Source organism: Equus quagga, chromosome 13, assembly GCF_021613505.1.
Source record: "Equus quagga isolate Etosha38 chromosome 13, UCLA_HA_Equagga_1.0, whole genome shotgun sequence".
NCBI classification, from domain to species: Eukaryota; Metazoa; Chordata; class Mammalia; order Perissodactyla; family Equidae; genus Equus; species Equus quagga.
Genome location: NC_060279.1, coordinates 83,967,161 through 83,991,229, shown reverse-complemented (window position 1 = coordinate 83,991,229; position 24,069 = coordinate 83,967,161). Strand labels below are relative to the sequence as shown.

Genomic DNA, 24,069 nt, shown 5'->3' with positions numbered 1-24,069 from the left:
TTATGAACCATATCTGTATACAGAAAGTATTCAGAATACTTGTAAATAGCTCACCATACACGATAATAAACTTAAAATAAACATTACAGATGCAATCCAAGTCCTTTGTGTACCCCATCCATTCTCCTCTCTCCCTCCCCTGATGTTATTAGATTTTGCATTTTCTGTTTATCACCCCCATGCATGTCTTTCTTATTTTGCTACAATTATGAAATGATGTGATATTCCGCATATTTTCATGCCTTTATGATAAATCATACCATTTTGGTGTAAGCTTTTCTAATTTTTTTCCCCTTGACATTTTTAATATATTTTTCACATTTGTGTACATCAATACATGTAGTCTAGTCACCCGTTGACAATGTCACGGGTGATGATGCCACGTTATGTAATTCATTCTCCTGTTGATGGATACTGGGTTGGTTCCAATACTTTATTATTACAAATAATACTGCCATGGACATTTTCAAGTACGTTGAACCCAAAAGAGATTTTCCCTAAATTATGTACCTGGGAGTTGAGTTGCTGGATCAAAGAACATGAGCACCTTCCACTTCCGGCTTCAATTTGGTAGCTATTGCCACACTGCTCTTCCTAACAACTCCACCACTTCCTAGCTGGGACATCTTGGGGAAGTGATTTAACCACCCACTATCTGCAGCGCCCCATGGACCCTGGCATTTGTGCTTTTGTGGGCCCGTTCATGCCCCAAAACATATAAAAACTGATATTTTATGACAGTGTTGGTCTAAAGATGAACATAAGCTAGGCTGGATTATATTCTTTGTCTTCTGATTTAAAAAAAAATTTTTTTCGTGGGCCCCTAAAAGTGTCATGGGCCCTAGGCACTGTATGTACCTGCTGTGTCTAGTGGAAAGCCAGCCTTTTCTGTCTGTTTCCTCATTTGCAAAATGAAAATTATAATCGTACTTAACACAGTTAAGTGTTATGTGCTATGATGGTTAAATGAGTCATTATATATAAAGTGTTTTATGACACGAATTAGGCACGATGCATTAGCTATAATTGTTACCAATTTATGCTTCCACCAGCAATGAATGGGAGCTCCTGTTGCTCGACATCCTTATCAATATTTGGTAGTCAAACTTAAGTTTTTGCCAATCTGATGGGTGCAAAATGGTTTCTCATTGAGATTCTCTTTATTAAATGAGATAATTCACGGTACAGGGCCTATCACACAGAACTCATCCTCTGTTCTCCATTTTTTTGTTTTTGAGGAAGATTAGCCCTGAGCTAACATCTTCTGCCAATCCTCCACTGTTTGCTGAGGAAGACTGGCCCTGAGCTAACATCCGTGCCCATCTTCCTCTACTTTATATGTGGGATGTCTACCACAGCATGGCTTGCCAAGCGGTGCCATGTCCGCACCTGGGATCCCAACGGGCAAACCCCAGGCCGCCAAAGTGGAATGTGTGCACATAACCGCTGTGCCACCTGGCCGGCCCCTGTTCTCCATTTTTTGAGGGCTGGGTCCACTTCATCTCTGCATATAGATGCCTCAGTGAATGTTTGGTGAATGAATGCATAACTGAATTGATGGAGATAGAAGAGTTGGGCACCAGAGTTTGAAGAGGAGAGCATAGTTCAGTGGAAAGATCATAAGCTTTCAAGTCAGACAAACCTGGGTCCAGATCCATCTGTTCACTTGCTATGTAACTTTGGGCAAGGGATGGCCCCTCTCAGTGTCCAGTTGTCATCTATAAAGTGGGTACTATAATGCCACTTGGCAGGGTTGCAGTGAGAATACCACACTTTGAGAATGCTATGGGTCGAGCATAATTCTTAAAACCAGCTGGTGCTCAATAAATGTGGGTTCCTTGCCTTTCCCCCTATTGTCTGTTTGCCTCTGAGTCCCTTAGGATCTGGCACTACACTAACAGTGTGTTTCATGAGCTGAAACTAGAAGTTTGGCTACATGGATCCAGTGGAAAATGGCAGAAAAAGTCCTGGACTTGGAATCAGAAGAGGTGAGGTCTAAGCCTGCTTCTTTCTGTCCCTACCTTGAGCACATCACTTCTCTTTGCTGGGCCTGGATCCCCTGCCTTTTAAAAGAATTGGCTGGGGGCTAGCCCAGTGGCACAGCAGTCAAGTTCACACGTTCTGCCTCTCGACGGCCTGGGGTTTCCTGGTTCGGATCCCAGGTGCCAACATGGGACCGCTTGGCAAAAGCTATGCTGTGGTGGCCGTCCCACATATAAAATAGAGGAAGATGGGCACGGACGTTAGCTCAGGGCCAGTCTTCCTCAGCAAAAAGAAGAGAATTGGCAGCAGATGTTAGCTCAGGGCTAATCTTCCTCAAACAAAAGAAAAAAAGAAGAAGAATTGGCTGAATATGTTCTTTTAGGATCAAACTGTAAATGATATTTAAAATTTATAAATCTGTATGGTAGGTATATGGACGTTCGCTTTACAATTCTTTCAACTTTTCTCTGTGGTTGAACATTTTCATAATAAAAGGTGTGTGTTTGGGGGTGCCTTAGATAGTTTTAAAAGTCTGATTTTTGAAAACCTAAAATCAGTTCCATGGATAACTCTTATCACACTGTAAGTTCCCTGAAGGTAGAGACCCTGTCTAGATCATTTCCTGCAGCATCTCCAGCACCCCCACTAGTGTCTGGGATGTTACTGGCACTCAACAAACATTCATCAAATTAATGAATCACTATATAAGCGTGTGAATGAACAAGCAGCCGGTAACTATGGCGTCTGAAGTGCAATGTGGATCCTCACAGAGATCATCCTCAAACCTTCCTGTCATTCTGTAAATGACAATAATATTAACAGTAGTAACGAATGTTTATCCACAGCTCAATGAGTGAGGTAGGAACAGATCCAGGTTTTGTGGGGGTGTGAATCTTATACAACTAAGGAAAAGAACACAAAATTTAAAACACAAAATAAGGTATACAAGTAGACATTTAACATGAAATAAATTCCAACCAATAACAAAATTTAAAAGGTGACGATTACCATATACAATCCTCAAATTTAAAAGTACACACAGTATTTTTATTAATTTACTGCCCCAGCTCTCTAATACTTTCTCCCATATTCTTTGATTGGATCTTTATATGACAACAATTTTATGATATCACTTTCTATAGAGGGAATAGAAAGATAATCTGACGTTTCCTTTAACATGTTTGATCAAAACACTTTATTTATAGCTTAAGAAACTTTAATCTCAGATCCACACTTGTTCCAATATTAGTATTGTTGTCAAGTTTAGGAGAATCCTATTCCAGATTCTTTCATCCATGAATTTAAGGCTACTGGGCATTGCAAGTTTTTTCGAGCAGTGACTAATCTTAACTCCTCGGAATTATTGACACTGTTTCCCAGGGCAAACGAGGAGCCTCGGATGCTTAAGCTTTATTAACCTCACGGTATATCCACCTCTGCAGCTACACTTAATTTTAATTCTTTGTCTAGCTGCCAGAACAAAAATGAAACAAGGGACAGGAAATTCCTCTGTAGATAGTGATCTTCTTGGGATCCCACTGATTAGAGGGAGGCCCAAGCGCAAAGCGGATTCTTTCTCTCGGGGCCTGGAGTTTCCAGCCGGAGCATTTTCGCCAAGGGCCTGAAAAGCGCACCTTGTCCCCAGGGTCTCCCACTACAAGTCACGGTTCCTCTCTTCCCAGGCTGTCCTTAAAAGCACTCTCCCACTGGCTGCCGTTTCCGGTCGGCAGGACCGGAGAGGCAGCCCAGAGAACGGACCCGACGGCGCGGGAGACAGATAGCCAATATCGAGGAGTTTAGAGAAGGAGCCGACTTAAGGGAATGAGGGAGCGGGGGAACCATCGAGAGGTTGGCGGCGAATAGAGAGGCCAAGGTGGGAGGAGAACGAGAGGAAGCCTGTGAGTAGATGGGTAGGAGGGAAAACCATAGAGGGGCTGGCTGAGGCTAGAAAAGCCATCGGGGGCTGGAAACGAAAGGAGGTGTGGGGAGGGGGATTGGCCTCCGAAGGCTGCACTGATGACAACAGAAAAGACTCTTGTGTTGAGGGATGGGTCTTTTGGGCGTCCGCTTCTGAGTCTGTCGCTATCAGCCTGCCCTTGAGCAATGAACTTTCTCTCTGCGCCTCAGTTTTCTCTCTTGTAAAACAGGAATGATTATCTGTTACCTCTCAGGGTAATTAAATAAAACCATGTATGAAAGTACCAAGCATCCTCATGGCTTTGCACGGACAGTATGTAATACGTGGGAGCTAATGCTATTATTATTTCGCATGTTGAACTCCTTTCTGTAGCTCTGAAATTCTTTATGGCCTTAAACTCAGGCAATCAGGCATTAAAAAAAAAAAAAAAAAAAAAGGACTTTAGGGTTGCCATGTAATCGCTCTGGAGGTCCCTGAATCTCCACCACCCCTTCCCTGGCTCAGATCTCACTCTTCCTCATCTGGATTGCAGCACCAGCCTCCCTAGTCTCTCAGCTTCCACTCTCTATCCAGCTAACATGCGCAGACAGATCTTTCTAAAACTCAGATCTGATCTCATCCAGCTTAAAACCCTTCCCCGCCTCTGTCTTGACTCAAGACAAAAATCTCAACTCCGGGGCTGCCATTCGAAGCCCTGCCTGATTCAGTGCCCACCAAGCTCTCCGGCCTCATTTTGGACCATTTTGTGCTCCAGCCAAACACAACATGTCATACCCTCGTTAAAGTCCTCGCAGTTTGGGACTCCGGGTGCTGGGTCTTCTGCTGTTCCAGCTGCTCAGAGTAACCTTTGCTGTGGAAGCTGGCCATTTTTTCAGGACTGATTTCCTCTAGAATGCAACCTCTAACTCCTGCCCACTTCCAGCTCCCAGGCTGAGAGATGCACACCCCTGCTTTTCTCCTTTGCTGCCTTCAGGCACTAGTTTCAGAGGAATCCTTCTAAAGCCCTCACATAATAGTGTCCTGCCTAGCTCAAAACTCTCCCAAGACACCTGCAGCACAAGGTCCAAGTTCCTCAGTCTGGTACCTGTTGATGTGTCCAGCCAGCACATTATGCTGTGCACATTATGCTGTGCACATTATGCTTAGTCACTTTATGCTGCCCTGGCTGCGTACGTTATGCTTAGTCACTCTGAAAGACGAGTAGTTCTGCAGGCTTTTTCAGTCCTGGCTGAATAGTATTCCATGGAATGCATATACCACATATGATTTATCCATGTATTAAATATTGATGGCCATTTGGGTCATTTCCACTTTTTGGCTATTATGAATAATGCTGCTCTGAGCATTCATGCCTAAGTTTTTGTGTGAACACATGTTTTCAGTTTTGTTGGATACATATGTAGCAGTGGAATGGCTAGGTGATATGGTAACTTTTAACTTTATGTTGAACTTTTTGAGAAAATGCACCATTTTGCCTTCCCACCAGCAGTGTATGAAGGTTCCAATTTTCCCACATCCTCATCAAATTCTATTGTCTTTGGGTTCGCCAAACAGCTTTTTCCTTCACGTTCTGCAGCTTGGACCCCCACTTGGATTCCAGGCCCTCAACATATGACCTCTGGAAGCACCCACCTCATCCACCCAGCTTCCTTTTCTCGCCCTTTCTATCATGTCTGCTTCCCAGGTTCTTGGTAAGTGCATTAGGCAGAACCCTTAGGTGGGGCAGTTTCTGACTCTATTCACTATCAGAAACTCAGGTGCTAAGATGGAGATTGTGTATCTTTCCCCTCTTTACTGTTTCCACAGATTGAATGTTTGTGTCCCCTCAAATTTCATATGTTGAAACCTAGTCCCCAATGTGATAATATTAACAGGTGGGGACTTTGGGAAGTAATTACTTCATGTAGGTGGAGCCCTCACGAATGGGATTAGTGCCCTTATAAAAGAGACCCCACAGAGCTCCCTCACTCCTTCTGCTGTATGAGGTTATAGTGAAAAGATGGCCATGTATGAACCAGGAAGCAGGCCCTCAGCAGACACTGAATCCGCCAGCTCCTTGATCTTGTACTCTCCAGCCTCCAGAACTGTGAGAAATAAATGTATGTTGTTTGTAAGCTACCCAGTCCGTGGTGTTCTGTTATAGCTGCCCAAATGGACTAGGACAGCTGTGTAACATGAGCAAGTTGTTTAGCTTTCCCAGACCTCATTTTCCCCAGCCCTCCCAGCCTCCTACCTGGCTATTGAGAATGAAAGATCTTTAACTTATAAATGGGGGAAATATTTCAATAGATATTTCACAAAAGAAGATATTAAAGTGGTCAATAAACACAGGAAAGGGTTCCACATCATTAGGCATGAGGGAGGCATGCAATGAGACACCACCGTCCCACTAGAATGGCCAAAAATAAAAGGACTTTCAATATGAAGTGTTGAGGAGGGTGTGGAGCAACTGGAACACACACACACTGCTGACAGGAATGTAAACTGGTACAGACACTTAGACAATTGTTAATACCTGCTAAAGCTAAGCAGATGTCTACTCTAGGACCCAGCACTTCCATTCCCAGGTATATATCCAGGAGAAATGAGTGCTTATGTCCACCCAAGGGCATGTGCAAGAATATTCCTAGTAGTTTTAATCTAATACATCAAACCTCCAAACAAGTGTCCATCAACAGTTAAAAAAAGAGAAGGAAATGGTAGAATAGTGATACAATAGAATCTGCACAACAATGGGAGAAAAACTACTGATATACAATAGCATGTGTGAGCTCATAGACATAATGTTGAGCGAAAGAAGTCAGACTCAAAAGAGTACCCACAATACAATGATGTTTACATGAGGTTTAAAAACAAGCCAAGGTAACCTTTGGGAATGGAAATCAGAATAGTGGTTACTTTTGGTGGGGGTTAATGATGAATGGGAAATATGAAGGATCCTTCTGGAATGCTGGTTATATGGCTATGTACAAATGTAAAAATTCATTTGTAGCCTAGGAATTCTGTACTTTAATTTATGTAACTTTCATGTCAATATATAGAAATAAAATGGGGAGGGGAAGCATGGTGGCCTCTACATGACAGATGGGGAAACTGATGTCACAGTGCTTCTCAGATTCGCCTGGAGAGGTTTGAGGTCTGATTGTTTTGAGACCAGAATCTGGATCCAATCATTTCTAAGCTGCCTCATCAAAATCTGATGTTTGCCACGAAGTCCTGATGGAACGCCTAATCCTTCGAGACACTGGGCACCGAGGCAATAAGGCGGCTCTTCATGAATTCACGGGGCTCCACGTGGTTGGGAACTCAGAGTCCCCACCTTCTGGTTTCTCCTTGTCTCTCCTTGCGGGCACCCACAGCCGGCACGCGGTTGATCAGCCCTAGACAGCTCGCTTGAGGGCTGGAAGATCGACCGCTTCTGAGGCCTCTGTTTCACACTCAGGCAACTCTTTCCTTAAGGAAGCTGTCTATCATTCTCCACCTAAATTTTCTTCCAGGCCCCTTGCAGCCCTCTGGGGCCACAGAACAATGTCCCTAGAACGAAGATCTTGGGATGAGAAAGTGTGAAGACTTCCCCAACTTTGGGTTGTAATTCTGGGTCTGCCATACACTTGCTGTGGGACCATCAACATTTCACTGAACCTCTCTGGGCCTCAGTTTCCCTGTCTGCGAAACACTGGGGCTGAATTTGAGACACTAAAGATTATTTGGCCGAATAATCTTGGAAATTCTAGTTTCGGCCTACATAAGGCTCTTTAGTGACCCTACATGCATCCCTGCCAGACTTTGAATTTCGGTCTCTTGCTTCTCCCAGGGGCCGAGGTGGGTGAGACGTTTCAATATTTTGGTCTTTGTCGCCCCCACGAGGCCTGGGAGAGTTCCTTGTTGCAGCAAGTGTCCAATGAAGACAAGATTTGTCGCCTCTAAGACGGATGAAGGCAGGGACTGCTTGGGTCTGGTTCGCTCACGCTTTTGTCCCCGGAAATTAGCATACAGGAGACACTTAAATATTTGTTGAATGAATGACTGGGATTCAGGTCGGAGGGACACAAGGCTGTGGGAACCTTTCCTTCGAGGGTGTGTGTTTCCAGCCGGAAGGCTTTCACGCGAACACCGCCTCCCCCCCTTGCTGGTTGGAGCCGGGTGGTCCCTTCGGGGCGCCCAGGTGGTTAAGTCCCACCGCCTCCCGCGTCCGGGAACAGCCTCCTGGGCGGCCGCTCCTCATTCCGCTCGGGCAGAAGGGGCCCTGCTGGGCGTAGGGTCCTGGAGCGCGAGGACGGAGCGCTGAGAAGGAGGGCCCCTGGAGCGTTTGGGGCGATGCTCGGTCGGGCGTCCGGGGGGCGCGGGAAAGGCCGGAGCCGGCTGAGCCTCTGGGGGGACGATTGGGGAGGACCCGCGGAGCACAGAAGGGGCGGAAACCGGGAGGCCTCCGTGGGCCTTGGAGGGACGGCGGGGAGTGCCCGCCTCGCTAGATTGCTGAGAGGATTCAGCGCGGCCCTGGATACGAACAGGGCGTATAAACCGAAGTTTGGGGGACGCAGTAGTTGGTCGTAGATGAAGCTGGAGAGAGAGAGATCGCTGAGGGCCGAGACGTTTGTCTGCTAGCGGCGGAGGCTGGGGCGGGGTCCCGGGCGGCACGAGCAGGGGCGCAGTGTCCCACACCGTAAGTGCGGACGGAGACGCCGGGACGGGTCCCCGCGGCGGGCGGGTCAGTGCAGGTGGGAGCGTGGGACGGCGGCTGGGGCGGACGGCGAGAGGCCTGGAGCGCCCGGCTCGGGTTTTAACCGCAGGCGGAGCCGTGCGAGGATCCTACACGGGGCAGGTGTTAGAAGGATCCTCCTGGAGCTGGTGGCCTGGTGAGGTGGCATGTCGGAGACACCCAGGCAGCTTGGGAGGTGAGGACGCACAGGGTTCCAGAAGGCCGAGGAGGAGGCCGCCAGCAGAGGCCGGGGGAAGGGCTCCAGGTGGAGGAAAACGTGAGCCTCTGCACCCAGAGCCGCCCCAGGTCAGGGTCTGGTCAGGGGGCTGCGAGATGCCGTGTGTGGTTGGAGCACAGGAGTGGGAGGTGAGGTGAAGGGGCCACCTCACGACGGCCTCAAATCCCAGGCAAAGGAACCTGGGGACTTGAGTCCTGAGGGTGATGGGGCCATGACAAGGGTTTGAATGGTGCAGAGGTTGCACGTGACACAGCTGTGAGGAGAGTCTCTGCCGGGCCAGTGTGTGAGGGGAGCTGGAGGCCAGGCTACCGGAGCAGGCTGGTCCAGGGGCCCGGGTGCAGAGGAAGGGGCCACAGCTGGGGCTTGGGGAACGGAGGAGAGCATATGGCTCTGAGAAGGTTTCAGGATGACGGAGGGACAGAACTCGGTGCCTGTCAAGCTTTGAGGAGTGAGGAGGGGGGAGGAAATGAGGACATTCGAGGTCCTGCACTTATGCGGGTGTGGGGCTTCATCATCATCATGTCCCAGGAGAGAAGCTGGGTCTTTTTTGGGGAGAGGAGGAGATAATGCTTCATTTTTGGACAGGATGATTGAATTCCTTCATTCATTAAACCAATATTGAATTGAGTCCCTACCCTCTCCCAAGACCTTTGCTAGATTCTGAGGATAGAGTGTTGATCAGGACAGAGCTCCCTGCCTTCGTGGAGAGCAAGAAAGGCAGTAAAAGTGCAAATCACTAAATGAGCAAGACCATCATGGACTGCCAAATGGGATGCGAAAGAAAGAAACAGACTGAGGCGGCACAGCAGGGTGCCACCTACTCCACCTCTCACGCAATCCGCAAAGCTTCAGTGAGGAAGAAGTATTTGAGCTGAGACCTGAATGGCCAGAAAGCATCCGCCCTTGTGAGGGGTTGAAAGGAACATTCCAGAGAGGGGACAGCAAGCACAAAGGCCCTGGAGATGGGAGAGTTTGGCAGGGCAGCCCTGTGGTGATGGGGGCCAGGGAGGGCCGGTAGCTGGGACCAGTCCACACAGGCTGAAGGGCTTCTGGGTTTTATTCTAAGTGCAGCGAGGAGGGTTTTAAGGATGACAGGGAATGACAGGATTCTGTGCGTTTACAAAATATGTTGCTGCAATATTGGCATAGAGAGAAGTTACTGGAGGAGGCAGGGGGTGGTGGGAGGCTGTCACTGTAAGCCAGGGGCAAACCGTGTTTTGCACTGGGGTGGTGGCAGTGGGCTGAAGTGTGAGGTGCTTGCAGACCGTGGTTGCGAGCACAGGGGTCAGGCAGAAACAGGTGCTGTCCTGGCTCTCCCACCTGTGGATGTGCAACCCCCGGTGAGTCACATGATCTCTCCCAGCTTCGGTCTCCTCATCTATAAAATAGGGGTCCTCATGGCCTCTGACTCATAGGTCTGCTCTGAGGACGAGGTGCATTTAGCAATGGCTGGCACCATAGTAAGTGCTCAATAAATGTTGGTCATTGTGGTCATTATTTCTAGGGATGCACATGGGGTGGCGTGGGTGTGGCTGTCATGGATGCAGCCAGTTACTATTTGGGTCTGAAACTCAAGAAATGGATCTGGGCAGGAGACTTATATTGGGTAGCTGGCTGTGTCGACCAGGATCAGTGTTGCCCCCTGGGGGACATCTGGCAATGTCTGTTGTCACAATGGGGAGAAAGGATGAGGGAGGGGGCTACTGGCATCCGGAGGGTAGAGGCCAGTGATGCTGGCCAACATCCTATGATGCACAGGATGGCTCCCCACAACAAAGAATGATCTGGCCCCCCAGTGTCAGTAGTGCCAAAGTTGAGAAACCATGGTGTAGACAGAATGGGTAGTTGCCTCTTTAAACTAGGCATACCCTCTCAGTTCCCCAGTCTCTGCTCCCTAATGTGTGCCCCTCACCCCCGACCATGCAATTATGAGAGGAAGAACTCTGGGACAACACTGTCCAGAGGCATTAGAACCTGAGCCACACTAAAAAAAGTGAAAAGTAACTGGTGAAATTAATTTTAATAACACACTTTACTTAACCTAGTATACCCAAAGTATTATCATTTCAAAATATCAATATAAAAATCATTCATGAGATAGTTTACACTCTTCTCTTGTCGTTCTAAGTCTTCGGAATCGGGTGTCTTGCATTTACGACACATCTCAATTCAGACCGGACACATGTCAATTGCTCAAGAGCCACAAATGGCCAGTGGCTGCTGTTTGATGGCACAATTCTAGAGGATCTTTAATTTTAGCATAATACCACAATTGTCTGGTCACTTGGGGTTTCTTGAAGGCTTTCTGGAGAATGTTTTCTCAGTTCGAGCTTATTGTTGCCACATCTAGAGATTTTTTTGCCCAAGTGTGCTGAGGAATTTGTGTGTGTACATTTTTTGGCTTTTAAAATATTGCCCAGTAAAACATTAAAAAATATCTTGTGGTCCAAACCTAATATAATTGTGAGCCCTTTCCAGCCGGTGAACCTCCAGTTTGCAGCTGGGTCAGGGTGCTTTAGGAGCTGTCCCGTGTGGTGGGTAGCTACTAGCTACGTGTGGCTATTTAGACTTAAATTAAGAGAAATTAAATAACATTTAAAATTCAGGTCTTCAGGGGCCGGCTGGTGGCGTAGTGGTTAACTTTGTGCGCTCTGCTTAGGCGACGAGGGTTTGCAGATTCAGATCCCAGGTGAGGACATACCACCCATCTCAAGCGACGCGGTGGTGGCCTCCGACATAAAATAGAGGAAGATTGGCACAGATGTTAGCTCAGGGCCAATCTTCGTCTCGCATACACACACAATTCAGGTCCTCGGCCGCACTAGCCACATTTCAAGTGCGCAAGAGCCCCACGTGGCTAGTGGCTGTCTCTCTGGACAGCGAGCAGATCATAGAACATCTCCCTCATTGCAGAAAGTTCGACAGCTTTCTAGAACGCAGCTCTGGCCAGCCCGGGATCCTGGGGCTGGGCACGACCGTAACGCCTCTCCTCTCCCCTCTGCTCTCCCAGGCCACCCTCCCAGAGACGCAGCAGTCCCTCCCGCCCTGCCCAGAGGCCGGCCGCCGGCGGTCTGCAGCGCGCACCGCCTGCTCACGGCCACGCGCGGCGTGCCTGCAAGTTCCCAGCGCGGCCAGAGGACGTGCTCTGGGCGCCCCGAGTGCGGCTCCGCGGGCAGCGGCAGCGCCACAGCGGGTGGCTCTCAATACTCCAGCCCTTCGGGTGCGTCGCCTGCGGCCGCGCCTTCAAGGGCTCGCGCCACCTGGCGCACTCGGGCGCACGGCTCCCGCACGCCTGCCCGCTCTGCCCGCGCCAGCTTGCAGACCCGGCCTGCGCTTCCCTGCCTCTCTGGGTCCACGCCCTGCACTGGGGCGCTGCCGCCGGGCCTCGGTTTCCCCCTCTGCGCCGCGGGAGCGTTCGTCTCTCCGCGCTCTGTTCCGGGTGTCATCAAGACAGGGCCGCGGCTGCTCCTTGGGCCTCGACTTCCCCATCTGCGCGGTGGGAAATGCCACCCTTCTCCATCTCCGTATCTGGCAACGTCTGGCCTTCTCTCAGCCTCAGTTTGCCCATTTGCTGGGCAGGAGATCATGGCTGTACCACATCAGAGCCAATGGCTGGTCACTGGACTTCGGTTTCTCCCTTTGCCCCGCCTACAGAACGGTCCCTCCCCAGCTCTCTGCCTTGCCGGGCAGGGGGATGCCAGCGGGACGGCCCGGTGGGAACAGGACCAACTCGGCTGCGCCCTTTCCCTGTGCGACTTCGGGCAAAGACTTAGCCTCGCCTAGCCTCAGTTTATTATCAATCGACCCGTCACAGCGACCGATCTGTCCTGTCGGGGGTGCGAGGAGAGCAGGCGACAGCGACGGCCTGCCTCAGTGGTTCCCACGCTCTCGCCCCCCAACCCCTCCCCGCGGGGCGCTCGTAAAGGCGGGCGGTGGGGTCGGCCGGCTCGGGGGGGGGGGGGGGGTCGGCGGAACTCTTGCTGCGGCGCCCGCGTTTCCGGCCGGCGTCTTTTCCCAGGGACGCCGCCGCCCCTCGCGCCCCCGCGCCCGCGCCCCCCGCGCCCGCGTCCCCGGCGCCGCCGGCCCGGAGCTCCCGCCAGTCTCGGTCCCGCCGCCGCCGGCGCTCGCGAGGGGAAGCCCGGGCCGCCCGGGACCTCGGCCCGCTCCTCCGGACCCGAGAGGCCGCTGCACCGGGTACGGGGGCCGGGATGGAGGGAGGAGCCTGCCTCCAGGACGGCGCGAGGCCGGGCAGGGCTGGGGGAGGGGCGGGCGGGGAAGGAGCCGGGGGGCGCCCGGACCGGCGGGGAGACCGAGATGCCCGCGCGCCTTACAGAAGTGGGGGGCGGGGCGGGGGGGCCCTGGGGTTACAGGAGGAAGCGGGACAGAGAGGCCGTGCTGGGAATGGCGGGGGAGGGATGGAGAGAGAAAGATGCCAGATGCACACAGAAAGAAAGGAGGGAGAAGGGCTCCAGAGGCCCTGGCGTATGTAACCGGGAGTGCGAGGAGGCCCCTGAGGGCTACAGACAGAAAAAGTAAAGACGTCAGCCGCTTATACGCAGGGACCCTCGGGGGACAGTAGCAGGAGCAAGGTTTGGGGGCCGCGGGGTACCCAGAAGGCAGGCAGTGGAGGAGCCTTAGACATGTAGACGTGAAACCGAGACGATGGGTTAGGTAGTGGGGCCAGGATGTCGAGACCCGAGGGTGCTGAGCGTAGGAACTGGATGGAGGAGCCCCGAGCGAAAGTGGGGAATTGGGTTAGTGGGGCTCTGGGGATGTACCTAGAGAGGAAACGAAGAGAGGCCACGGATGTAACTAGCGATGGGGAGGCCCTCAGGGCGCCTAGTGGGGATGGAGAGCTAGGAGGGCGTGGGGGCCAGAGACGGAGGCTGCTGCGGTGGTCCTGCGGGGAGAGGATGCCACCTGAGCCGGGGCTGAGAGGAAGCGACCCAAAGGGCCCGGGTGTGAAACGAGAGGCCGTGAAGATGTAAAGAAGAGAAATAAACTTGGAGATTGATTGGCTGTTGGGGGCTGGGGTAGGGAGTGGCGGGGTGACGTCCTCCGGTCTGACCTGGCGGCTGAGAGGGGGACCCAGCAGGAACGGCAGGTTAGGGCTGGGATAAGCTGAGGTCAGTTGGAGGCAGCCCCGAAGCATCCGGGTGGAGCCACAGCGATCTGCCCTGGACCCAGTTCCTTTTTGTAGGGGACGTAGGTCAGTGGTACAGAGCAGGTAACAAGCAGTGAGAACGGGGCCACTTTCCCCAGGAAGGGGCGATTTTAACTTCTCTTCCCTCCGCCGCTCCCAGCTGCCGCTCCAGATGCTGCTGCTGCCGCCGCGGCCACCCCACCCTCGGTCTTCCTCTCCGGAGGCCATGGACCCACCGCCCCCCAAGACTCCCCCTTTCCCCAAGACGGAAGGCCCTTCCTCTACTCCTTCCTCAGCGGCGGGGCCCCGGCCCCCGCGGCTGGGCCGCCACCTGCTCATCGACGCCAACGGGGTGCCCTACACATACACGGTGCAGCTGGAGGAGGAGCCCCGGGGCCCGCCGCAGCGCGAGGCACCCCCGGGAGACCCCAGCCCTCGCAAGGGCTACAGCTGCCCGGAGTGCGCCCGTGTCTTTGCCAGCCCTCTGCGGCTGCAGAGCCACCGCGTGTCGCACTCGGACCTCAAGCCCTTCACGTGCGGCGCCTGCGGCAAGGCCTTCAAGCGCTCCAGCCACCTGTCGCGGCACCGCGCCACGCACCGCGCGCGCGCCGGCCCGCCGCACACCTGCCCGCTCTGCCCCCGCCGCTTCCAGGACGCCGCGGAGCTGGCGCAGCACGTGCGCCTCCACTGAGTCCCCGACCCGCCGAGCTGCGCCGCCCTGTGCGGGCCGCCACGCCACTCCCACACACCTCCCTGCCTCTGCTGAGGGTACTGTCTTACCCTGGGTCTCAGTTTCCCCATCTATCCAAAGGGAGAGACATTCCTTCCTTCTTTCCTTCCCTCTCTCCCTAGCTGTGTGATGTAGACCGAGTCGTTGCCCTTCCCTGGGCCTGGGAGCCAGTCGGAACTGGGTTCCCGGTCCAGCTGTGCTGTGTGAGCCTTTGCAAGTGACATAACCTTTCTGAGCCTTGGTTTTCTGCTCGGCAGTGGTGAACGGTTGTCTGCGCGGTAGATTTGACAAGAGCATTGGCACGGTCTGGTTCATTTCTGTATCTGCCCCCTTCCATCCACTACCCTCACTCTTTACTCAATAAACATTCCACACTCCATTTTAGGGCTGTTATTTGTGTGCGGGGCTTGGGACAGCAGCGGGGCTGGGGGGGTGGAGACCGGACCATAAGCGCCTGGGAACCTTCTTCTCGGAGCCTGTTTCTGGCCGGCGCCGTTTCCCGAGGGCCCAGGCGCCCCGCCTCCACCACTCTGCCCGGGACCCTCCTCTCTGTCCCCCGGTCCTCTCTCCCCTACCGGCGCCGCCAGCTCCTGGGGGACACCCAGACGGCCCCGTCCCGTCGGCACCTGCAACCTCGGGGGTAGCCTGGGGCTGTTCCGGAGTCGCCCGGACCCGAGAGGCTGCTGCACCGGGTACGGGGGCCGGGAGGCAGGCGGGAGTAGGGCGCGGGCCGCGGAGAGGGGCGGGGCCGGAGCGGGTACCTGCGGGCCGACGGGGGCGCCGCGCGGGGCTCCGGCGAGAAGTCGCAGGGAAAGGCGCAGGCGCCGGGGGTGGCCTCTCGGAGAGCGCCGAGACCCAGGGAGCGCTGGGGGGCGGGTGGGCGTGGACTAGAGAAGCCGGAGGCAGCCGGGCGGGGAGGGGCCCCGAGGAGTTCGGGGAGGTGGCTGGGGGCAGGGGAGGGCCTGGGGGTCCCAACGTGGCAGCCCGCTTGAGAAGGCCTGCGCCTATATCGAGGGCGTAGAAGAGGCTTCTGGGTGGTGTATGTAGGATGGGCCGACACCCAGACCCGGGTCAGGGCGTAGAGAAGGGAGACAGGGACCTGGAGGTCTACTGGGCGGGGCCTAGAGACGCCCTATGGGGTGGCCAGGTAGAGGGGCACCCAGTGACCTCAGGAGAGCACAGAGGGAGAACAGAGAGGAGGTCCTGCCCGTGCCTAGAGGGGTAGAGAGATCCTGTGCCTACAGGGGTGGTGGAACAGAGGCGAGGACAGGGGTTTCACGGAGGGAGACCCTAGGAACCTTACAGAGGGTCCCAGAGTCCAGGGAGGAAGGACTGGAGAACAGGTGGCGGGCGGGGCATGCACAAATTCCGGGCAGCCTACATAGAGGGAAAGGATGGAGCCGTGGGGCTGAGCTTCCCTTCTCTGGGTAACCTCGTCCTCTCTCCCATCCACCAGGCCTCAGCCACCCCTCCGGATGCTGGTGCTGCCGTCCCCCTGCCCCCACCCCCTGGCGCTTCTCTCCGCCGAGGCCATGGAGGCCCCTCCCCCTCGGACGGGCCGGTCCCCAGAACCCGGACCCTCCTCCTCCACAGGCTCTCCCCAGACTTCGTCCCCTCCGAGGCCCAACCACTACCTGCTCATTGACACCCAAGGCGTTCCCTACACCGTGCTGGTGGACGAAGACGAGGCTCACCGGGAGCCAGGGGCCAACGGGGCTTCGGCTCAGAAAAAGTGCTACAGCTGCCCCGTGTGCTCCCGGGTCTTTGAGTACATGTCTTACCTTCAGCGACACAGCATCACCCACTCGGAGGTGAAACCCTTCGAGTGTGACACCTGCGGGAAGGCGTTCAAACGGGCCAGCCACCTGGCGCGGCACCACTCCATTCACCGGGCCGGTGGCGGGCGGCCCCACGGCTGCCAGCTCTGCCCGCGCCGCTTCCGCGAGGCGGGCGAGCTGGCCCAGCACAGCCGGGTCCACTCCGGGGAGCGCCCGTTTCAGTGCCCGCACTGCCCGCGCCGGTTTATGGAGCAGAACACGCTGCAGAAGCACACTCGATGGAAGCATCCGTGAGCCGGGCTGCAGTACCCCATGCACCGTGGGATTGTGGGGGGAGCCTGGACTCCTGTCTCCCTGAGACCCCCAGCCAGCGCTGGAGGCTGGGTTTCGGGCCCTGGACACAAACCCAGGCCATGTCGAGTGGAGGCCCAGCCTCCTGAAGGAGGAGCCCCTGAGTCATCTTCGGGTGCTGCGTGTTTTGGAGATAAGATGGGAATAAGCCCTCACATTGACAGTGGCCTCGAGACCTCCGCGATTCTGCGGCTGAGGCCTGACTGGAGGGGCTGGGGAGAGTGCTGTGTGGAAATCCCCCGCCTCAAAGTCGTGGTTGGGGCCTTCAGGAATCGGCACCATCTTCCTGAGGCCTCCCCGCTGATGGTGGGGGAACGGGCCCCAGACCTGCCTCATGCCCCCCAGCCAGGGCCTGAGACTGGACACCCAATAAATGCGTTTTCCACTTTGAGCGTGAGAGGTTTGTTTTTGAGGACAGCAGCTTGGCCTGCCCCTGCCTAGCAGGGAGACTCAGCAAGTGCCTGGCTGACTTGCCCTGCCTTGCCTGGCTGGGTATTGGGAAGGTTGGCTTTCTGCACTGGGGTTAGTTGTAGCTTGGTTCCCCAGGACCTGTGTTGTCTAGGCAGAGTGTTCTTAAACGTTTTTTTCTATGACTTTTTTTTTTTTTTGGAAGATTAGCCCTGAGCTAACATCTGCCACCAATCCTTTTCTTTTTGCTGAGGAAGACTGGCCCTGACCTAAGATCTGTGCCCATCTCCCTCTACTTTATATGTGGGATGCCTGCCATAGCATGGCTTGATAAGCAGTGCGTAGGTCTGCACCCGGATCTGAACTGGTGAACCCTGCCCCGAAGCTGAACGTGTGAACTTAACTGCTACACCATCAGGCTGGCCCCTTAAACTCCCCCCCTTGTTTTTTTTCCTTTTCCCCAAAGCTCCCCAGGACATAGTTGTATGTTCTAGTTGTGAGTGCCTCTGGTTGTGGCATGTGGGACCCCGCCTCAGCGAGGCTTGATGAGCCGTGCCATGTCTACACCCAGGATCCGAACAGGTGAAACCCTGGGCCGCGAAAGCAGAGTGCGCGAACTTAACCACTCAGCCGCTGGGCTGGCTCCTCTTAAACTTTTTTTTAAATGATGATCCATTGTAAGAAACATTTTATGTGGCAACCCAGTATACAGATAAGGCAAAGTATATGTGAAACAAAAGTTTAAAGTTACCTCTGCCATGTGCAGGTCACTGATATGATTTTGTTTTAAACTGCCAGTTCCATCCTACCACTCTACTGAATTCTCTGCTCATGAACTTGGAGTTCGAAAACACCGATCTAGGCCAGGCGCCTCCCCCTGGACGTTTTGACCCAGGCTGCGATTTATTTGTAATGTGAGCAGGTAGGAGAGGAGCGTGGCCACAGCTTTCTAAGTGGGGCAGCCACTTAGCTTTCCCTTCTGCAGGGTTAAAGCCGTGCTCTCACAAGGGCAGGGAACAACTCCAGAGCGCAGGTGCTACTGGTGAACTGGAGGCGGCGAGACAGGTGGAGCAGAGCCCGAAGCTGAGCAAACATCTGCCTTCTCAATGCCTTTTCCTTGCGCGTCAGTTCTGTGCCAGGCACTGTGCTGGGCCTCATTTCTTCTTCCGACCTTTTGGGCGGAAGAACAAATCAGTCGTCTCCACTCCCCATAGAGGAAAAGCCTCCCACTCTCTGACCTCATAAAACACTACCAGTGCCCGGATTTTGCCCCCTGACTGGCCAGCGGCTGGGCTGAGCGTTTCGCTCGGGAGTGTTATATCGTTGCATCCTCACAACGAACATAAAAGCGATTATCATCTCCCCACTTTACAGGTAAGTAAACTGAGGCTGGGGAGGAGAAGGAGTGGCCAGGACTGGATCTAGGTCCAACTGTTCCAAAGCCAAGTCTTATTCACTAACACGGGGGTGCTGGGGGCGGTTCTAGGCCCCTATTTTCAGGGAAGGCTAACTCTCACTTCCCATGATGCTGGAAATCCTGGGGTCTTGTCTGCTGCCGTGTGGGAGATGGAGCGGGATGCTGGCTCCACACCGGCCAGTTCCCAGGGTATCGTTTAACGGGATTCTTTCCGTGCTTCAACTTTCCTGCCTGTCTCTTGCATTCCCCCGCCTCTCTGGGGCTCTACTCGGAGCGTCGCCAACCACCGGGGGGTGGGGGGGGTACCCCGGAGCCGCTGCTCTCCAGGAATTGGGAATTTCGTGACGTTCCCTGCCCGGGCTTTGCGGAGGGCGGGGGGAGCGCTGCAAGGGGCCATGGCGCAAGTGCGGCCCCGACCTCCGCCGCAAACGGCAGGCCTCACCTGGGGCCGGGGACTCCTGAAGAGGCGCGCCCACTGGCGGACCGGCGAGCGCTGGCGTCCTGGCCGGCCCTGCCGCCCCGCCGCTCCGCCCCGTGGCTCGCCGCCCCTGCCGCCCCGCCCACCCGCGGGTGGGTGGGCGCTTCCCTCCGCTCCCCGCGACACTTTGCAGACGCTCCCCGGCGCCGGGAATGGGCGCCGCTGCCGCCGTCGGTCCCCGGGCCGGATTCCGCGCGCGGGTGGGTGAGCACCGCCCCGGCCCCTCGGACCGCAGGCACCCGCGGGCGGGGGTGGAGGGAGTGGGACGCGTTTGCGCTCTCGGCCTGATGCATAGCCCGCTGGGACCCCTTGCCACCATCACTCCCCCTCCCACTCGTGGGACAAAGGGCGGGGGCGGAGGGCGCATCCCCACGCGTGACCGCCCCTCCCTGCACTGCGCACGCGCCCAGTTCCCCCACCACGGGGGAGGGGTGGGTGCTCCTGGCCCACGCGAGTGCGGGGGAGGGGCGCCTGTGGGTGGGGAAGGAACCGCGCGTGGCCTGGACCCCCACCCTAGGCGTGGAAGTTGGGGCAGTCTCTACCCCTCTCGTTCCTTTTGGCCCCGAGGTGACCCGTGATCAGGACCCGTCCCATTCAGGCCACGATGTCCCTGCTCTGTCGACCCCACGGGGAACCTAACCCCCTCATTCCTTAAGAGTCTAAGAGTTCAGAACCGCAGCTGTCCTCCCTCAGTCCTGAGGAGTCTGGGTCCCCCCCTCCATCAGGCCCAGGAGTCCCGGTCCTCAGCATCTCTCCCCTCCTCCTGAGTGGGGTACTATCTCCCCGGGGATGTCCCCAAGGAGTCCATCTGTGGCTGCTGTTTTTGTCCAGTGCCCCTGAGGCGCTCATCTGCCCGGGTCCGCTGGAGGTTGCACCATGAATGACCGAAACGGCCGGAGGAGGACACGTGAGGAAGCTGGGACCCTGGCCCACCCTTGGTCCCACAGCTGCTCCCCCCATCCCTGCCCTTTCCTCTCCAGGGCTGGGGTTGCGGGCTGGTCTAAGGGGCCGGGGACTTCCCTGCGGTGACCCCTGGCCTCTCCTCTCCAGTGAAGAAGGACAATGAGGCCTTCGAGATCTCCATCCCCTTCGACGAGACACCCCACCTAGACCCACAGATCTTTTACAGTCTGAGTCCTTCTCGGGGAAACTTCGAGGGTGAGCTGGGGTGCGGGCACGGAGGGATTCAAGTCAGCTGGGGTGCAGGACCCTCGAGGCTTGGGGTGTGACCAGGGTCCCCGCTGTCCCTAGAGCCCCCGGAGGCCGCATCCCCACCAGTGGCCCTGATGAACGGCGTCAGGGCCCAGCTGCACATGGCCCTGGAGAGGAACTCGTGGCTGCAGAAGCGCATCGAGGACCTGGAGGAGGAGAGGGACTTCTTGCGGTGTCAGCTGGACAAGTTCATCTCCTCTGCCCGCATGGATGCAGGTGAGGGCTCTGGATGAGCAGTCCCCTCCCCTCTCACTCCTGGGTCCTGGCACCCAGCTCCCACCCTTCTTGGGGACATGGGAACTTTCTCACCCACACAGTCATCCTTCGTTGGCTCAGTGGGGACATGGCATCTTTACCCTATGGCCGTCTGCAGGACCTCAAGCCCAGCTTCCTTCCTGCTCGATTCCTGCTTCTGCTGAGGACCCTGTGCCCCACGAGTCGGTGTACTTTAAACACTAGGCATCCCCTTCCCCGGACTATCAGGGCTTTCCTTTGCCAAATCTTTTGCTGGTGTTCTGGACAGTGCAACCTCTAGTCTCCCCTTCCTGGTCTTCAGCCCCTGGCTGGCTCCCTCGAAATCCTGCATCCCTCTCTGTGAATTCAGGTGAAAGCCTGGGCAAGGGACCTGCATTTTTTTCACTCTCTCTGTTATTGCGGACCCCTCTGCTCTGGAACCACCCCTAGCTTGGGTTGCTGGGACCTGATGGGAACCTACCCAGGATGGTCAGGCCCAGGGGCCTCTGGACTTTCTCAGTGGGAGCCCCAACACCAGACCTCCCCCAACCCACCTTATAGAGTCCTGGCCAGAGCCATAGCTGCTCCCTCTGTCTGGCTGAAGGCTGGCACCTGCCCTTCTCAGTCCCCTAGACCCAGAGCCTGAGATTTCTCTCAGGGTATGAATGTCTGCCTCAACCTCCACTGCCTCCCAGGTTTCTAGAGTCTACTCTTCTGGAGGTCCTACTGGGTGCCCAGAAAACCTCCCCTCCACTGTGGGAACCCCACATAATCACAGGCTCTCTCAAGGTCCCTGGTTCTGTCTTGGTCCACTCAGTCCCTCCCGCAGAGCTCTTGCCACTAAGTTTAGGAGTCAGCTGAGTGTCCTCAACCCATCCCCATCTCAACCTCCACCCCTGAATCCCAGCTGAGTGTGCCGTATTCAGCCATCTCGGCAGGGACCTCAGTATCTATACTGTACTTCGTGCTCATCTGTTTCCTTAGGGGCCCCCCTTCCTGAGGACCTGTGTGACATGATGTCCATCCCCACCTTGCAGACAGACCTCTTGCCGCCTCCTCCCTCCTGTTCCCTCAGTTTATATGTGTACGTGTGTCTCTCCCCACCTCTCTCCAGAGGACCACTGCCGAGTGAAGCCTGGGCCCCGGCGGGTTGAGGGGGACAGCCGGGGTGGGGCCGGGGGTGAGGCCTCGGACCCTGAGTCAGCCGCCTCCTCGCTCAGCGGAGCATCTGAAGAAGGCAGTAACGTGGAGAGGAAGAGGCAGAAGCAGAAGGGAGGTGCTGGCCGGAGGCGCTTCGGGAAGCCCAAGGCCCGGGAGAGGCAGCGGGGTGAGCGAGGCACAGGAGGTGGGGGCTCCAAGGGTCTGGGCCCGGGCTTGCTGTGTGGCCTCTGCAGAGGCCCTACCTACTCCTCCCCAAGCCTCAGTCTCGCCATCTGTAAACAGATCAGACTCTGTCCCAGTCTCCATGTGCGGGCCTCTCCTAGTCTTTACATTCTGGTCCACCCTCACCAGGGGTCTGCTTGAGCTTCCTGACCCTCAGGTTCCTGTTAGGAGGGGAGGCGTGATGGCTCAGGTGGGCTGGGAGCTCGCCCCTTAACCCACCCTCTCCTCCATGTTCCCTCCTCCTCTCTGGGCCCTGCCTGCTCCAATTTCCACTGGTCCACTTTTGTCTACATTTCTCCCACCTCCTTCGACAATTTCTCCTGCTTTCCTCCTGTTTTCCATTTTGTTCTCCGGGCTCTTCTCTGCTCTTCCCGTCTGTCTTCCTTGCGCTTATCTTCCCTGTCTCCATCCCTGTCCTATGTGGGGGCCCCTCACTTCACCTCTGTCTCATCCTCCACATCTGCCCTCCCATTCATGTCCTGTTTCCTCCACATCTGCCGCCCCATGTCTGTCTGCATCTCTCTGCGTGTCTCTATCTATCCTCCTATGTCTCTCTGTCCCCCCATGTCTGTCTCTCTATGCCCCACCCTTGGGCCTGCAGTGAAGGACGCAGATGGTGTCCTCTGCCGTTATAAGAAGATCCTGGGCACCTTCCAGAAGCTGAAGAGCATGTCTCGGGCCTTTGAGCACCACCGCGTGGACCGCAACACAGTGGCGCTGACCACACCCATCGCCGAGCTGCTTATCGTGGCCCCAGAAAAGCTGGCGGAGGTGGGCGAGTTCGATCCCTCCAAGGAGCGTCTGCTCGAGTACTCGCGCCGCTGCTTCCTAGCCCTGGACGACGAGACCCTCAAGAAGGTGCAGGCCCTCAAGAAGAGCAAGCTGCTGCTTCCCATCACCTACCGCTTCAAGCGGTGATCCCCGACCTGGCCGGGACACGCCCGCCGGCCCCCCACTCCGCTCCCTCCGGCCCTCCACTCCGCTCCCTCCGGCGCACGGGCGAGCGTGTGCATGAGTGTTGTGCCCCTCGCGACCGTCTCGCGGGTGGGCGGCGTGTGCCTCTCTTCCTCCTCCTGCACCTCCACTGCACCCCACGTCCCTTGTATATACACGTGCCCTCCTTGCCTCCCACATCCCGAGCATCCTCACCTTCCTCCGCATTCCCTGGGTTGGGGCTGGGGTGGGGGGTGGGGGTGTCTCACTTAGCTAGGCTCCCGGGAGCCACTGCCCAGGGGCCGGTTTCTGTCCCTTCCTAAACACGGGCTCCCCTCCCACTTGAGCTGCACCGTCCTGCCCTTACTGGGCCCGTCCTCCTGGGGAAACTGCGGGACTATGCGGGGCGGGGGCTCCGTACACACCCCGCCTCCGCCCCAGGCCCGAGCAGAGGCCGGCCCGCCCAGCCTGGAGCTCCCCACCCGCGCTCCGGACCGCCCCGCGTCCACGTGAGAGAGAGAGTTATTCAGAGAATTTAAATTAAAAAGAGACGATAAAATTTGGAATAAACTAGGCCCCCGCCTCTTCCTGGGAGGGGGTGGCCGTTGCCGCGGAGACGGGGGTCTCGGGGGTTGCAGGGAGCGCGCGGTCAGGCGGGAAACGGGTAGGTTGGTAGACAGGGTGTAATTAGCCCCCAGGAAGCAGGGGTGGGAGCGGGAGAAGCAGCTATGCCCCGGGGAACTCGCAGGGGCAGAGCTCTGGAAGAGGCGTGAACTCTACCCGGTGGGCTATCTGAACTCTCGAGCGGAGGGACTCAATGACCTCTAAAGGAGGCGGCCACCTGGGAGGGAAAGCAGCACATCTCCGGGCGGAGGTTTTCACCCGCCCGCCAGGAGGCGGTAATGCGAGATTATCAGTCTCCCGGAAGTGCCTCCTACGTCGCCTGCTGCGCCTGCGCGGCTAGAGGGGAGCGGGCGCGCTTACGCGGTTGCTACGGCGACCAAGAGGGCAGCCTTGCTTAACCGTCGGGAACGCAGTACCTTCCCTGGAGGAAGGGAGAGTCTCGCGCACGCGCGCTGGGGGCTCTGAAACCCGCCTCCCTTCCGGAACACCCAGACATCGCGCCTCAGATTGACCTCTACGCAGGCGCAAAGTCCGTCTCGC

General features: G+C 55.9%; 4 protein-coding genes across 10 annotated transcripts; all 4 read left to right on the top strand.

Moving 5' to 3' along the window:
• The first annotated feature begins 8,558 nt into the window (after window positions 1–8,558).
• On the top strand, window positions 8,559–12,733 carry LOC124249950 (uncharacterized). The gene is made up of 2 exons (XM_046681561.1): window positions 8,559–8,796; window positions 11,849–12,733. Exons 1-2 carry the CDS (start codon window positions 8,768–8,770, stop codon window positions 12,609–12,611), a joined length of 792 nt encoding a protein of 263 aa, XP_046537517.1. The 5' UTR covers window positions 8,559–8,767; the 3' UTR covers window positions 12,612–12,733.
• ZNF580 (zinc finger protein 580) lies at window positions 12,728–15,090 on the top strand. 3 transcript variants are annotated; one of them, XM_046681566.1, is made up of 2 exons: window positions 12,728–13,032; window positions 14,142–15,090. In XM_046681566.1, exon 2 carries the CDS (start codon window positions 14,154–14,156, stop codon window positions 14,670–14,672), a length of 519 nt encoding a protein of 172 aa, XP_046537522.1. In that variant the 5' UTR covers window positions 12,728–13,032; window positions 14,142–14,153; the 3' UTR covers window positions 14,673–15,090. The 3 variants fall into 3 exon arrangements, with proteins under 3 accessions (XP_046537522.1, XP_046537520.1, XP_046537521.1); XM_046681564.1 differs by lacking the exon at window positions 12,728–13,032 and adding an exon at window positions 13,085–13,427; XM_046681565.1 differs by lacking the exon at window positions 12,728–13,032 and adding an exon at window positions 13,434–13,822.
• A 116-nt stretch (window positions 15,091–15,206) lies between these two features.
• On the top strand, window positions 15,207–17,232 carry ZNF581 (zinc finger protein 581). Of its 2 annotated transcripts, none has more exons than XM_046681562.1 (2): window positions 15,207–15,403; window positions 16,168–17,232. In XM_046681562.1, exon 2 carries the CDS (start codon window positions 16,187–16,189, stop codon window positions 16,781–16,783), a length of 597 nt encoding a protein of 198 aa, XP_046537518.1. In that variant the 5' UTR covers window positions 15,207–15,403; window positions 16,168–16,186; the 3' UTR covers window positions 16,784–17,232. The 2 variants fall into 2 exon arrangements, with proteins under 2 accessions (XP_046537518.1, XP_046537519.1); XM_046681563.1 differs by lacking the exon at window positions 15,207–15,403 and adding an exon at window positions 15,450–15,587.
• Window positions 17,233–19,218: 1,986 nt separating this feature from the next.
• Window positions 19,219–23,475, top strand: CCDC106 (coiled-coil domain containing 106). 4 transcript variants are annotated; one of them, XM_046681556.1, is made up of 6 exons: window positions 19,219–19,343; window positions 19,975–20,050; window positions 20,194–20,301; window positions 20,395–20,571; window positions 21,704–21,916; window positions 22,574–23,475. In XM_046681556.1, exons 2-6 carry the CDS (start codon window positions 20,020–20,022, stop codon window positions 22,888–22,890), a joined length of 846 nt encoding a protein of 281 aa, XP_046537512.1. In that variant the 5' UTR covers window positions 19,219–19,343; window positions 19,975–20,019; the 3' UTR covers window positions 22,891–23,475. The 4 variants fall into 4 exon arrangements, with proteins under 4 accessions (XP_046537512.1, XP_046537515.1, XP_046537513.1 ...); XM_046681559.1 differs by having other exon boundaries at window positions 19,235–19,347; XM_046681557.1 differs by having other exon boundaries at window positions 19,263–19,343; window positions 19,869–20,050.
• The last annotated feature ends 594 nt before the right edge of the window (window positions 23,476–24,069 follow it).